The sequence below is a fragment of the Neomonachus schauinslandi genome, chromosome 5 (assembly GCF_002201575.2).
Source record: "Neomonachus schauinslandi chromosome 5, ASM220157v2, whole genome shotgun sequence".
In the NCBI taxonomy this organism is placed as follows: domain Eukaryota; kingdom Metazoa; phylum Chordata; class Mammalia; order Carnivora; family Phocidae; genus Neomonachus; species Neomonachus schauinslandi.
The window spans coordinates 158,470,229-158,486,218 of NC_058407.1; the positions used below are offsets into that span (position 1 = coordinate 158,470,229).

At 54.9% G+C, this 15,990-nt stretch overlaps 1 protein-coding gene across 1 annotated transcript in view; it reads right to left on the reverse strand.

Annotated features, from left to right (window-relative positions):
* Positions 1–2,118: 2,118 nt before the first annotated feature.
* GSG1L (GSG1 like) overlaps positions 2,119–15,990 on the reverse strand; it is a 133,237-nt gene continuing 119,365 nt past the window's right edge. Inside the window, exons 5-6 of the mRNA XM_021700564.1 lie at positions 13,142–13,212; positions 2,119–2,252 (exon numbers count right to left, since the gene is read on the reverse strand). Coding sequence (XP_021556239.1) covers positions 2,155–2,252; positions 13,142–13,212 — 169 coding nt within the window. The 3' untranslated portion in view covers positions 2,119–2,154. The remainder of the gene's footprint in view (positions 2,253–13,141; positions 13,213–15,990) is intronic.

Below are 15,990 nucleotides of genomic sequence, written 5' to 3' on the forward strand. Positions count from 1 at the left end.
CTGTCTTCTCTCCCTCCGACCATGGGAGGGATACGGCAGCAGAGATCCTCCTAGAATGCACAGCGGGTCTGTGGACTGTGGGTAAGTCCAAGCTTCCTAGGGAGGCTTCACGTCCCTCTGGCCTGGCTCCCCCGACCTCCTCTGCAGCCAGATTTCTCACCCCCTGTGACCTTCCCCTCTCTCCACACCTGCTGTCTAGGCTGTTGTAAGGTTCCTGTAATGTTCCGACTTTCTTCCTCTCTCTCCTCTTGCCTGACATCTAGACAACCTTCATGTCTTGGCTTAAATATCTTTTTCCCAAAGGAGCCCTCCTGACCACCGCCGCCTCCTCCCTCCCCCAGCAGGTGCTGCCTTTGGGATCCCACAGCCCCTGACTTTCCCCCATCAAGATAAGAGCAAACACCAACAAAGCACTCACTCTGTGCCAGGCCCTGTTCTAAATGCCTCACATGCCGTAGCTCAGTTAGCCCTCAGGACAGCTGTAAGAGGTAGCTGTCCTCTTGTCCCCATGGCCCATGGAGAGGAGGCACAGAGAGGTTAGGTCACTTGCCTAAGGTCTCAGGGGGACGTGTTGGAATCTAAACCCAGGTTGCCTGGCCCCAGTGCCGGGCACCAAACACACCACACACTGTACAACAACCATCTGTCTCGTTCTCTGTCACGCCCATCTGTGAGGACAGACACCCATCTGGATGGCTCAATATCCTATCTCAAGTGCCTACCGCAGCGCTTGGCACATAGTAGGGGCGCAGTGAACTGTATCACCAGATAGATGGATACATGGATAATTAAATAATTAGGATGGGTCATACGCGGAAGGAAGATGGACGGACGCCTGATACAGGGAAGGATGACATCTGGTAAGCGGAGGATGGATGGATGATAGATGATGGATGGGTGGATGATGGATGATGGATGGAGGATGGATGGATAGATGGACGGATGAATGGATGGATGGATGGATAGATGATGAATGGAGGATGAAGGATGGATAGATGGGCTGATGATGGATGGATGATGGATGGATGGATGGTTGGATGGATAGATGATGGACAGATGATGGAGGATGGATGTGTGGATGATGGAGGATTGATGGACAGATGATGGAGGATGAATAATGGATGGATGATGGATGGACTTATGGAAGGATGAAGAAACATTCTCTACTTGGGGGAAAGCTCTAGAAATCCTTCTGGAAAGGGATGAGGCTTCTTAAAGTCCTGGTTCTGACCCCATCTCTGCCATTCACTAGCTCTGTGATCTTGGGCAAGTTACTTCATCTCTGTGACCCTAAGTTCCCTCATCCTTATAATAGGGATGTTTCCCCAGGCACTTACTAAGCCCCAGGACTTGATGTAAAGGTAGCTCTAGACACAGGGTCAAGGGTCCCCATGGGGTCAGGACAGCTTAGGGCCTGGGCTTGAGGGCCTGTCTCCCAAATTTCCCACCTGCCTGTCCCATCCCTACCTTGCCCACCCTCTGGAATCCAAGGCAGCCTGCCAGCCTGGCTCCGCCCTGACCCCGACCCCCCAGACCCAGCTTCCACTCTGGACTCCCTCCTTCCTTCCGGCACCTCAGTGTCTGGCCCTGACCCCAGCACCCTCAGGCTGTCCCACCTTCAGGCTCCTTGAGGACCCGACAGGGTGGGGCCCTGGGGGGCAGCCACAGCCCAGAGAGCAACTGGCCTCCACACACAGCAAGAAAACAGGTTCAACAAGCATTTATTGTGCCCCTGCTGTGTGCCTGCTGTGTGCCCCCCCACCCCGTGGTGCCAACGCCGGGAAGCCCCACCTGCTCCCTGCCTCGTGCAGGGCTCCGCGCCACCGGACACGCCCTGAACTTCCCGGCCGGCTTTCCGTGGCCAACGGCCGTGCCTTTCGTGGCATCCCAGCTGCACCGGACAGGGTGCTGCGTGTGACGGTGGCAAGAGTCAGGGGTTGCTGTCCCAGAGTCGCCATGCGCAGCCCTGTGCACTCGGGCAGGCCACCCCGGCTCCATGTCCAGGGCCCTGAGCCCCAGGAGGCAGGGGGGAGGGCAGGCCTGTGTCTCCCGCGCAGGCTGGCTGAGTTCCCAGCACACAGGCCAGCTTCCCGGGGGCACCAGAGCAGTCTTCTGGCGGGCGGCCTGAGGTCCGGGGGCCACGCTGGGTCTCGGTCACACCCAGTGCCCCAGCACCCAACACTGGCGGCTCAGCTCTGGCACCTCCTGTGCAGAGCCCCGGGGCCAGGAATCCCCCATGTGCGGATGGTGTCCTGCCGAGAGACGGGGTGGTCAGTATGCAAGGCTGCCCTCCTCCAGCCACGCATCCATCGCCCACCCATCTCGGTCAACCCACGTCCAGCTCTCTACCTGCCGCCTCACTCACCAGCTCACCATCCATGCCCCCATCCCCCACCCCCCTCGACATACCCCCGCCAATACCCACTGCCATCCACCTCCCACTGGCCAAGGTGCCCACCACCCCACTCAGACACACTCTTCCCACCCACAGCCCCAAACCCACTCATGCACCTCCCACCTGTCAACACACCAGCCATCCTCCTCCCACCCCATTAACAACCCCAGCAGCCCAACTTCCCACAGCCACATCGGCCTGCAACTGGGAACATCCTCCTAGCCTCCCACTCACCCACCCTCTACCTTACCCGCCCACTTGCCCACTTCCCAACCTGCTGCCACATCCACCAACTCACCACCGCGCACCATCCACGACCCTCCAGCCTCCTGCCCCCCGCCCTCCCCTGCCCACCCATCTCCCCAGCCACCCTGCCCAGCCAGCCCGTAACCCCACCCACCGCCCCACCAGGCTTCCCTGAGCCACACTGCGTCTCCACATGTTCAAGGAGCTGGGGGAGGGTTAGAAGGAGAACAAGCGTACACAACTCCTGGCCCCAGTCCCTACGTGACCCCAGGGACTGAGCATCCGTGCATGGGTGCCCAAAGTGACTCCGAGCAGCGCCCTGGCCCGAGGCAGGTGGCAGAGACTGCACCACGTCCACCAGTGCCCACTGCTCCCAGGGGCCTGGGCGAGCAGAAGGCAGGGAGCTGGTCCCCATCCAACAAGCTCACTCCTCTCTCCCTGGGTTCTCGGAAGCCCGCTCCCTGCCTTCACTCAAATGCCTCCTTAACGTCTCTGACATGCAGGAACCATGTCCATCCCCATGCTGCGACCTGCTAACATGTCCTTGTACCTACTGTGAATCACACCCTCAAGGCCCAGCTCACGTCTCCCCTCCTACAGGAAGCCCCCCCCACGTCTCTTTGAGGCCCTTGGCTGTTTCCCTCATCCTGGAGCTGCCCCTCCCAGTGGCACTCCCTAGCGTGGGCCCCATCAGACCATGAGCCAAGGAGAATGATGGCTTGACCCTCGGCAGATGCTCCATGATGGCTCAGTGGAGGTGGAAGCAGAGAGGAAAACCGAGGGAGAGACTGGCGTGGTGGGTGGGCTGGGGGGCCAGAGAGAAAACCAACAGCCACTGAGCATTCACGGTCTATACCCTACTTGATTCTAGCCTCACAAGCCTGGGAAGTAGTTAGCACCCATTTTACAGATGAGGGAACGGACACTCAGCAAGGATAAGCAGCTGGACTGAATTTCCTCATTAAAGACATTCGTTGGTTTTTCTACTCTGAGCTCTAATGGAGGCTCATTCTTGTCATCCTTTAGGGTCAGACAGGCTCTTTGTAGCAAGCCCCACTGAGCTGGGAATTCCTGCTGAAGCCAAGCTCTTGCTTGCATACCTCTACAGACAGACAGCTCATTACCCTTCCTCCACCCCCAAAGCAGCTCTGACTGTTGGGACAGTCTCCCTCATGGCAAGGGCTGGAAGGCCACGGGCAAAGGGGAGGACGGTTGTGCCAGTTTAGGGGGTGGTTGTGGGGTTTTGTGCTTTGATGTTTTTTCTGGTTTTAATATTCTTTAATGTTAGTGCTTTGCTAATTTTACTGTATTTTTAAAAGGGTGGGAAATATTTGGCAAACGTTCTGGAACCATTTGGCCTCAGGAAAAATGTCTGTTTTGGCCTCAGCAACTGAAATAGTTGCATTCTTTGGAAGTGAATGCTACCAAGATATAGGTGTTTGGATTTTTAAAAAAAAAAAAAAATCTAGAAGCAAATATTTGATGTGCAGAAAGGTTTGATTGTTTTTCTAAATGAATATTTAAAAGTGAAGGTAGCTGCTCTCACCATTGCCAACAGGCTGAACCCCGGAGAGTCTGCTGGAACAGAAAGGGATCATGCATTTTGACGGAAAAGGAAAGGCCATGATCCCCATCCTTCCTTGAGTTAAAATCAGGCTGCTTGTTCCCTGGATCCAGAAGTGGATTTGTCACTGAGGAACTAGGACCCTCCTTTTGTCTTCGGCCTCCCGGGAGGGGCTTGGGGCCCAGAGCCATTTACAGTGGAGAGTAGGGAGCTCCGTCTTCCCACCTGAGGAGTGCCCCCCAGGCCACCACAACCCCCGTGCACTTCCCATCTTCCAGTATCTTTACTTTTGGGCTAGTCACTAGCTGGGGGTGGCAGCAGGGGACGGGGGAAGCACCTGATGCTGTAGATTGGAGAATGCCACCTCAAAATGTCTACGAGGCCTAACCAAATGACATAAGTGGGCAAATCAGCCATTCTTCAGCTCTGGCCAATTGTTGCCATGGAGAATGTGGGCTCAGATCTTCCAAAAAGCTCAGAGAAACTGAAAATCAGAATTTCGAAATAAAATCTCCTAGATTTTCAATACTGACAACTAAGGCTTTTAAAACATTCACAACCATCTGTGGACCAAATAGCATCTCTGGGCTGGCCAGTTCTGACCTCTACTTCCCAACCTGCATCCTTGTTCCTTGACTCTGTGCCATGGCTTTACACATTCTGGTCCCTCGGCCCGATGCCCTTCCCTGCTGTTTCCTGGTTACCGAATCCCCCACTTGTCTTTCAAATACTCCCTCTGGGAAGCATCCCACAACTTCACAGGCACAGGCTTCGCTCCCCCCGTGACCCCACGACACGTTGCTGATCTCTCTCTCCCTGGGCTTATCACTCTGTGTTGGGGACCCAGTGCAGGCAGGGACTGGGTCTGCTTTCACCCCGGAGCCTTGGCCCCCCTCACCTGGCCACGCACACAGCAAGTCCTGAGCTGACCCTTTATAACAAATGAAGAAATCATGCGGGAGGAGGACAGAGTAATTCCTAAGCCTGGAGAATGAGCTTTGCCTGCCCTTCCTATTCTGAGATTCTGTACATTATGAGGTGCTCCTTGGTCAGTCTCTCCTCTCGTGGATACGGGCTTAGGGGAAAAAACTATAATTGCAGTCTTGCAGTCAAAGATTCAAATCCAGGCTCCACTGTTTACAAGCTGTGTCACTCTTTTTTTTTAAGCTGTGTGACTGTTGACAAGTACCTTGTCCTCTCTGAACCTGCAATGGATGTGAGTTACAAAGGGCTTGGCAGGCCCGGCAGGCCCCCTGCTAGAAGTCAGTCCTTCGTTATCCGACTTCAGATCGATGTAGAAATAGCAAAATGCCTGTATGGGAGGGGGCTGGATTCAACCACCTCTCTTCAAAGATGGGGAGCCACAGCCCAAGGGTGGGAAGAGATCTGTCCAAGGTGCCACTCGGAGGGTTGATAGCAAGTGCTGTGTTTTAAATTCCTTTGGAAGCAACCAGGCTTAGCAGAGTATTTGGCCCAAATGAACATGAACACATTTAATGTCCTCTCTCTTCCATCCTCACTTCTCCATAGATCAGTGGGAAATCACTGTCATGAACCCCCCCCCCCCCCCCAGGGCACCAAGATCCCAGGGGTTCAAATCTCAGCTCTGCTGAACTGCATGCAGTCACATCCTCTGTTCTGGAATGGATTCGCTGAGTTGGAAGGGCCCTTGAAAGCCAAGGCTGCTAGTGCCACCGCAAATGTGTCGAAGGGGAAATGGGGGCACTTACAGGGGATGTAACTTGTCCAAGGCGCTCTGAAGCTGGTAAAGGAATTGATGACGGTGGGCAAGTGGCTGGAATTGGTGTTTCTGACCCCACAGCAGCCCAGCCCGGCCTGGCCCGGGAGAGACAGATGAACGCCACACCCCCTGCCCCCCCCCCGCCCCCCGCATCTGCTGTCCGAGGTGCTGACGGCCTCTCCTGAGGGCCCGCAGCCAGAGCCTACTGTCTGGCTGCCCCACCTCGAATTCTCTCCTCTAGAAAGAGACGGGATGAGGGGAGTGATGGAGAAATGAATCGAGGCTGGCACTGAGGTGTCTGGCTTTGGAGACCCTTCAGCTAGTGACACCATCGTCCCTTTTCCAGTCCTAAAATGTCGCCACCTTGACAAGGGCCCTATGGCTGCTTCTCCAAGTCAACCCTGCGCTGTAGATCTGTATCCTCAGGGCACGTCAAAGACTCTGGCATATTTAGTGATAGCCATTCACTCGATTCCTCCCAGTTTCCCCTACTAGGCTGCATGTAACGTGGGGACACAGACCAGCCATGCTGCTCTTCATTGCTCTGTCCCTAGCACCTCGCTCAATTCCACGCACACTGCTGATAATGTAGATCCGTTAAATGAATGAACATGGAAAGATTTGGGAAGAAGAGCAGATGTGTGTGAGATCCATGTGGAGGGGAAGTTGGGTTTTGTGGTCTACCTTGGGGGCAGCCTGTCTTAGGAGATCAAATGGGGGCCCTATCCTTGTCCTTGCTGGAGTCCATCTTTTGGGGACCCCACGCTGCTGAGCCATGACTAGCTCCCCATCTGTTTTCTGCACTTAGGATCAGGTTGAATCCACTTAACCTGCCACCTCTCCCAGGACCACGGATTCCTTCGTTCTCTTATGAAACATCTGTTGGGCACCTACTGTGTGTCAGCCTCCACAGTGGGTGCTGGGCCAGCAGACAGGAGTGAGACACCCGCCAGGGCTTGTGAGGGAGACAGATACATACGTGCGGAAGTGACGAGAGCACACGCGTCTATAGCTCTTAGCGTGGCAGGAGCCATTCACTGCGCCTCATGTGCACTGGCCCATTTAATCCTCAGAAATATGAGTGAGATGCCATTACTATGCCCATTTTACAGATGAGGAAAGCGAGGCCCAGACAGGTTAAGTCATTTGTCCAGAGTCTCACTGCTGGATTTGAACAATAGGCAGCCTCCAAAGGCCAGGCTTGTAACCACCATAAAATCCCACCTTGTAGACGTGAGCCCCAGGACAGGACAATGCAGAGATGAACATGACCACCTCTGATGGGGGGAAGGGGGGGCAGGCTGCCATCCCCCGGACATTTGAACTAGACTTGGAAAGCACTGTGAAGCTCACAATTCCACGACTAGGGTTTGTTTCTTGCCCAGCAGAGGAAGGGAGCAGGTCTTTTCAGGCAGAAGAAACAGTGTGAAATAGGTTCTTGGCAGGTAAATGAGGTTTTCAGAAGGTGTGAAAAACCTAGCACCGTTGGTGGCCCGGGGAGGGGGGAGCGAGAAGGTCTGTGTGGCTGGAAAGCAGGGCACCGGTGGCTGGCAGGGTGAGGGGTGGGGGACTGTGGTGGCCCAAGATGCTGGACGCCAGCAGGGAAAAGGCTGAGCAGCACCCTCAGGGGGACGGGGTTCATCCTGCACCCGGGGGCTCCCCCTGAGCAGCAGACTTACCTGATGCAGATCCCTCAGCCCTGCCCCAAACCAAGGAATTGAAATCTCCAGGGAAATCTGTATTTGAACAACTGCCCCCCGCCAAGTATTTCTGGGCAAAAAACGGTCACAGAAAAGAACAAAAGCACAGCAAGTCGCCCAGATTTGTGACCCAGGACAAATGACCTTGTTTCTCTAACCCCAAGTATCTTTTCCTGTAAAGTGGAAATCTCCATTACAGCAACTACTACAGGAGGACTAAGGGAGCTAAATCATTTGCCGGAAACCTGCTGATGACCGACCGGGAGCTAGGCCCTGGGGCTGTCCCCACGACATCTCTCAGCACAGAGCCTGACACCTGCCCGGGGAGCCACCACAGCAGCCTGGGGAGCTAGGAGGAGGGGTTGGGAGAGACAGCATCAAAACTGTCTTAGGAGGATGGATTGAAGAGGAGTTGGCCCTAGAAGCACCTGTTTCCATGCAGAAGCCACCGAAGGGCCCAAGCAAGGGACAAAATGCAGACTGGCTCCTGGCCGCAGCTTCGGAGGGATAGGTATTGGCTCGGGGCCGAGTCCTGCTCAGAAGCTTGTCCACAGAGCAGTAGAAACAGAGTCACGTGGGACCCGTTGGGAATGCAGATCGCCAGGCCCCACCCCAGCCCTCTTGAGCCAGGAACTGAGAGACTCAGAGATGGGGCCTGGCAATCCGCGCTTTAGGGAGCCCCTCAGGTGATTCTGATGTGAACGCTGACCTGGATCTCTCAGCCCCCAGGGCCCCGGGTCTCAGATGTCTCCAAGCCGCATACCCATCTGGGTCCCTGGCAAGTTGGTGTTTATTTCAGAAATATTGTCTGTTTCCATTTTAATAAAGGAAGCAGACTTGAGCAGTTCTCTGTTGGATGTGATTTTGATCTAATAAAAATGCCAAGCTGCTCTGGACCCAAGAAAGTCTTCCTTGAAATTCCCTCTGCTATTTTGAGGGCAGCAGCGGCGGAGACCCATCTAGACAGAGCTCCCAGAAGCCACCTCTGTACCCGGCAAGTGACAGACTCTTGCCCAGCCCTGCCCGTCCTTACAGACACACCTGGCAAAATCAAAAGCTTGTCTCAGGCATTGAACTTGACAGCTGCAATCAGCTGCAAGGCACAGTTGCCCCCAAAAGGAAGATACAGACACCTGGACCAGATGGCAGCATCGCCTCCATCAAATGTCACATCTGATGTGCTCCCGAGCTGGCTGGTGGCACTGCAAAGCCCCAAAGGCAAGTTTCAAAAGCAAACTCTTTCCTCGGGAGAAAGAAATTGTGGCAGAGTCCATATCACAGAAGCCCAAGAAAAAAATAGTGACTTCCGGAGCCGTTAAGATAACCAAAATTTCATGTACTGCTTTGTGGAAAAGTGGCCGCTCTAGTGGGAAATGGTGGGACAAACTTGGAGTAACTGAGCACCTGCTGTGTGCAACACACTGTTCTAGGCTCTCAGAACACAGACGCAAACAAAACAAGTCAGGGGGCCTGTTCTCCTGGAACTTAGTGGGGCGAGACCACCAAACAAAAACCAAGTACGTAAATATAAAAAATAATTTCAGAGAGGGACAGGTGCCGTGAAGGAAAGAAAACAAGGTGATAATGAGGACAGCAGCGGAAGCAGGTGCAGTCAGGCGAAGCTTCTCCAAGGAAGCGGTCTTCTGGCTGAGACTTCAAGGTGAGACAAAGCCAGCCACACAAGGATTTAGAGGGAGAGCATTCCGGGCAGAGAGCGCGGCAAGTACAAAGGCCCTGTGAGGGGATGGTTTGCATTTTCTAGAAAGAGAAAGGCCAGGGGGCTGGGGCAGAATGAGAGAAGGGAGAGGGAGAGGAGGTGAGGGTGGGGGCTTGGGGGCCCAGAACAGGAATGGCCTTGTACCCAGAGGAAGGAAGAAGACAGACAACCGAGCCAGGCTATATCCCTCAGGGGACCAGAGATCCCAGCAAGTCAGGGTGCCTTTCAGCTCCTTACTCTTTCCATCCCCACAGAAGAGTCATCAGCCCTCCTTCCCAGGGCTGTGAACGGCTGAGCAGAGACCTGCACACAGTAAGCCTTTAATAATGTGGGCTCGCTGACATTCCTCCTCCCCCGTTCCTCCTGCCCGCAAGTCAGCCCACCACAAAATCCGAGCAGCTGTTCGGTGCAGAAATATTGCAAAACTCGACCAGGCATTTCCAAAATATTTTCTTGGCCAGAACCCCACTAGCAGCTAAGAGGCTGCATTCTGGAGATGGTGCTGATCAGGCTGCTTTTCTAGCCCACGAGGTCTGCGAGGACCAAGTCCACATGGGCCCCCTGGCATGCGGCAGCTCACCCTGGGGGTCCAGGGTTCAGGCTCTGGGGCCAGACAGGCTGGGTGCAAATCCCAGCTCTGCCACATGTCAGGCCTCACTCTCCCTGCCTGTAAAATGGGACCTGTTTAGGATTAAATAAGTGGATAAATGTAAAGTCCTCAGAACACACACCAGGATGAGCAGACCTGGTGGGACTGAGTTCTCGTTGGCTATTTTTGTGATCTAGTCCAGGAATCCGTATCGCTGTAGGATTCTTCCAAGTTGGGTCACCCCTGGCCAAGTATCCCCTCCATCTCCAGCACCTCGCCCTCACCGCCAGCCAGATGAGGACCCCGCTTTAGCTCTGGCCACACAAGAGAGCCATGCTCAGGAGCCCCCCAGTCCAGGAACACACCTTGCTCACCCCCATGTTCCAGAACTCAGCCCGGGTCCAGTCCAGAGAAGCATCTTTCGTAAAGATATGTTGAATAAATGGCTTTCCCGCGGCCACGAGAGCAGCCACCTTAGGGGTCACTCAAGCGACCGAAGCCAACTCCTCTGACAGTGGTTGTCGGGAGCTTTTCCTTCTGGTGGTAACGGAGTCCCCAGCGCCTCCGCGGGCCCTGGGGGAAAGACAGCATCCCCGGCAGCTCGGCTACCTGATAAAAGGCACACCTGGCAGAGCGCTGTGGGATCTGAGGCTCCTTTCTTCCTGAGGAGCGGGGATCTGGCAAACCTCTGGGGGCTGCCACCGGCCCTCCACAGCCCCGTCCCCACCGCCCCTTCTGCGGCTTCTCTGTGAGCCCCGGGGCAGTGCGTGAGGATCCGGGGGTTTCACGGGCTCTCCCCACCCCAAGCACACTCCCTGGAGAACCTAGCTTCAGCCGTCTCCCTTCCCTACTCTGCAAGACCGTCCAGCTACACCCAGACTGAGCAGCATGGCCGCACCAACCTGTCCTCTTTAGACACCCTGAGGCCCCTTGTGCCCCCTCGGCAAAACAGGCTGCTGACCTCCACCGGCCCCAGGGCAAGGCAGGCCCCACGCCCCAGCCCAGCACCCTCAGCGCCCGAGCAGAGCGGCGGTCGTGTCTGGAAGGGTAACAGATTTGCGCGCTCTGCACCAGCGGCCCGGGCCCCCCAGCGGGGTTCAGGGCGCTCGCCTCCGTACTGTGTCCTTTACAGACCCTGCCTTTCCCCGCTCCTACTGTGTCTTCTGGGGCCACCCAAATGGGCGCTGGCTGCTGCTGAGCCCTTATCTCCCCATCTGCCTCTGGGAGAACCCTAATGAAGACATCCTGACAATTCTTCCAGCAGAGAGTTCCCGAACCCACCCACTTTCATCTTCCTCGCCAAAGGTCAGGCCACTGTCATCTCTCCTGGGAATGACGACAACAGCATCTAAGCTGCTCGGCTGGCCTCTGCTTTTGCTTCCCTGCGACCCTTTCCCCACAGTGCCGATGGATGGCTATGGCTGGATGGAGAGACACGGATATGGAGACAGACAGACAGACAGATAGGTGACATAGGTCTAAGTACAGATTAGAGGTATGGATAGATACACAGACACAGATAAACAATTTGGGTAAGTCTCCTCCCTGCTCAAAATGCCCCTGGGCTCCCCACTGCACGGCCAGCTCCCCACTTCCCCCACTCCTGTCCCCGCGCCCCTCCAGCCCCATCGTCAGCATCCCCACTGCTGTCCCTGCTCCAGCCACACTGGCCTCCAGTCCTGGCTGCCCCTGCTTCGGGGACTTAGCGCTCGCAAGCCTCCGCCTGGCTGGCTCTTTCTCATTCTTCAGGCTCCAGTCAGAGGCGGCTCTAGAGGGGCCTGCCCCATTCCCCTACCTTCACCCGCACCCTCCGAGCACTTGTCTGTTCTGAGATTGTCTTGTTTCTGAGTCACTTCTTGCTTTCTCCCCCCGTCCCCAGACGGTGAGCCCCACAAGGCGGAGGCCTCTGTCTGCTTTGGCTCGCTCACAGCTGCGTCTTGGAGGGAACAAAAGATGGATTTTCTGCAGGCTGTTGACCTGCGCGTGAGTGCACGTGATGCTCCTTTCGTGAGGGAATGCTGCTTGGCAGATGAAGTGGGTGCCGGGGCAGGGGTGAGGGCCGTGGGAGGCGGGCTGAGGGTGGAGGGCTTCTGCAGTTCCCCTGACCCTGGGTGTCCTCGTTAATCCCAGTGCTTGCTCTTAGAGCCAGACGGGGTCCCTTCAACTCTATCTTCATCCTTGGGCTTCGGGGATTGGGCTTCCCTGCCCCAGACCAGCCCCCCAGCCTCTTTCCACCCACGGTTGCCTGCCCATTCTGCAGGGAGTGTGGGGAGGCTCGGGCCCAAGCACGAGCCAGTGGCGCCTGAACAGCGTCCTCAGCCTTCATCCCTACCACGTGCCTCCCGAGCCCCTCGGAGGCATTTCTGCTCCCCGGCCCTCTCCTTCTGTGAGTGTAGGTGGGAGAACCCCCAGGCACAGAGATGCAGATACTGGCCACTGGACCTAAAAGGTCTGAGAGACATGAGCAGGGCATGGACGGGGTCTGCCACGAGTAGCCGTGCTGTGCGACCTCGGGCAAGCTACTCCACCTCTCTGAGTCTGAATTTCCTCATCTGCACAACGTGGCTCGTAATCCAGGCTGTCAGGGCTGGGGGCCAGCAAGCACAGGAGATCAGGCATGAAAAGCCCTTGGGAGCGGGTGTGGTGGGCAGGGAGCCTGTGGTGGGCCTTCCACAGGCTGAGCTGAGCTGAGATTCTGCCATTTTAACTTTAATCTCCCGGCTCTTTCTGTTTTTGGCTGGAGCAAGGCCCTTTCTCTGCTTCCACCCTCTTTGCTTTCTGGTCCCCCACAGTGAGGCATATGAAGTCAATGCACTCTGAGCTGCCAGGAGCCTCTGCGGCCCAAACAAATCTCATCCACTGTCACCACCCTGACTTGGCTAGTCGGACCCTGGGGCTGTTCCCCCTTCTGGCCAACAGCCAACCCAGCCTGGACTCAAGCTGTGGCTCACCTGCCTGCCCTGCAGCACCCAACGTCCCCCTCGCTTTCTTAGCATCCCATCTCCATCGTGAGAGGGCCATGGCCGCTGTGTGCAGGGGATGGGCTATGCCAAGACGCCAGCCTCAGTTTCCCCCTCTGCAGTGTGTGTCTGTGGGAGCAAGCAGGGGTGCAGGGGGAGGTTGGCCTGGCTCATCTCCAGGGTCCCCTCTCCTCAGACGGCGCAGGCTGCTGCAGACGAGACCACTTACGGGCAGCGTATCTCTCGTGGCGACAATCTAAGCGCAGGTCCTCCTCCTCGTGCCCATCCCCCTTCTCGATCCTGGAAAGAAAAGGACCCAAAAGCCTGTGAGAGAAAGAGCAAGCTGAGCTGGCAGAGACCCAGGACCTGAAAAAAAGTACAGTCTCTTCCCTTTGGGAACACTGTGCAAAGCAACCCAGGCCACGGCCGCCACATGGAGCCTTACCACAACCCTGTTAGATGGGCTCCGTGATCTCCATTTTGTCAACGGAGAAACTGAGGCACCGAACGCTAATGTGACCCATCGAGTGTCATGCAGCTAAGAAGTTAGAGGCAGAACAGGGACACAAACCCATGTGTCCTCAGAAAAAGATGTTTAATTATGTGCAAATGCTAAATTACAAAAGACTACACACGGTTTGATTTAAAAATTATATGCAGATGTGCACAAAAGATTATTTGTGCCAAGGCCAATGGGAACTAACCCCAGATAATGAGGATATAGGGATTCAATCTGGAATCTTTTTGCTTACCTCTATTCTCTGACTTGGGGGCAATGGACTCCTATTAGCTGTGTCACTTTTCTTCACTAAATGAAAACACTTCCTCAGGGCATTTATCTACAAAGACACAAAGCCCCGGTCTCCTGACTTCTGGCGCAGAAGGTTGGAAGGTGGCTCCTTCCCACCGACATGTGTGGCTTCCTTCTCTGGCATCTCAAGATCACTGCAATTCCAGACGGGGCTAGAACTGGTGTGGCAGGGGATGCCAGGCTGACAAGGGTCTGAGTGGAGGCAGCTGCAGACCTAAACCCTCGCCCTCATCCCGCTACTGACCGGGCCCAGGGAATGGGTAGGGCCATGTTCCCACACTGCGCTTGCCCCTTTGTAACCCAAACACACCATGGAGCTCCACGCGGTCCAGTCCTGGTGTACATTACCTTTAGAGGGACACAATCTGGTCCCCAGAAGTAGAAACAACGCCAAGCATGATCATATCTGCTAAAGAACACTGGAAACATTCCCAATTCCGTATCTATGGCCACGCATGTTCTTAGATCTTTCCTCCACTCCTCTTTGCCTTTTACTTGCTTTGCACTCCTCCACCCACCTCTTCTTTGCAGGGGTATCCTCTGTTCTCTCATGCAGGGAAGTCTCAGTCCTCACCCCAGCAAATGCCCCACCCCTGTTCTCTGGTTCTTCCCACCACGTCTTATTTCTAGTTGCCTGGCAGTGTCCAGAGTGTGGGCTGGAGAAGGAGACATGGGGAAGGTGACGGATGACAAGCAAGCAATTCCAGATGCCTAGTAGAAGGGAGAGAAGTACTCATGCACTGATCCTTCTGGGCCCCTCAGATTGCTCCTTCATTCATTCACCGGGAATGTCCAGAGGACCTGCTCTGGGCAGTTTACTCCAGATGCTGTGTGCACTGCAGAAACGTCTACCTCTTGTCTCTGCCCTCAGAGCCTCCAGTCTAGTAGGAAGACACACGAGGCAGACAGTGACAAGCGTTATAACACCGCCCAAGAGTGCCACGCTGTCTGTACCCAGGGGCTAGGCCTGTGCTTCCTGGGGAGCAAACCCTAACATGGTTGGGTTTTTTTAACAAGTACTTTCTATGGCCTGAGTGGTCCCAGATGGCAGAACAATGCCCTAAGGGCTGAAGCTATAGGAAGGCAGGTATATGCTGTAGATAGGTGATGCTATGGGAGGGTTCCATACGAGGAAAGATGTCTTTTTTTTTCTTTTTGCATCTTTTAGTAGAAATATCTTTGTTATTTTCCTGATAGCACTGGCTTATTTAAAAAACAAACAAACAAAAAAACCCCAAACCAAAACCAAAACCAAAAAACCCACCTCCCACTCACAGAGCAGAAGTCCCCTTACAATGACACCTCCCTGTGGTGGCATCACCACTGCTAGGAGCTTGGTGTTTATGCTTTCAGAATTAAAACTTTTTTTTAACATATACAGCCTCAAATTAAACATGCTTTTGTAACCTGGTTTTTTTTCTTACCCACAAATTTCTATTATCTTTCCATGTCAGTACACATAAATCTCACTCGCCTTTTCCCTCGTATTGTATGTGAAAGAAGAGTTAATATTCAATCCCCTGCTGACAGACACTTAGGGGTTGTCCAGTTTGGCACTGTTCCAAGTAGTCCTGCATGTATATCTGGCAAGGTGCTGAGCTCCCCATCCCCAGAGGTAATCAAGACTAGAGTATCACCGATCGTGACCCTGCAAATACTGGATGGAGGTTGGACCAGGTAACTGAGCCCATCCCCGTCCCAGAGTGCCATCTGCCTGGCCATGTCCAGTGCCTCTGGGTCAACAGAAGCCTGCCCTGCCACATATGGGCCTTGAATACCCTCCTGTGCTCCCAGCCTTAACCTTGAGCCGATTACTCCAGATTACTCCATCAACCCCAGGCTCCCAGTTCTCAGGGCTTCTTATCTTCTGATATCATCCCCTCCAGGCCTCATGCTGGGCACATCCCTGGGGCTCTGCGGGGAGCCTCAGCCCTGGGGAGGGGGCCTGTGAGCAAAGGAGCTGGTGTTTAAGGAGAGAAGCAGCCCCAGCTGGTCTGGTCCCTCTGGGTCCTGAAGGCGGCCAAGAAACCCTTAGTTCAATAGTTAACATATCAAAGAACACCTGCCAGTTAGCAAGCAAATGCTGGAGGGGTGCTGGTCTTGGGGGCCACAGAGGCCTCTGCATCCGGAAGTTCATGCCCGTTGTGCACTCAAATAATCATAACTTAATGTGCGAACTTTTAGGCCAGAGAATGTTTAAGAGGGTTGGCAGGGTAGACCACTGCGTAGTCCGGGCGTTGACAAACTTGTCCTGTGAAGGTCTGGAT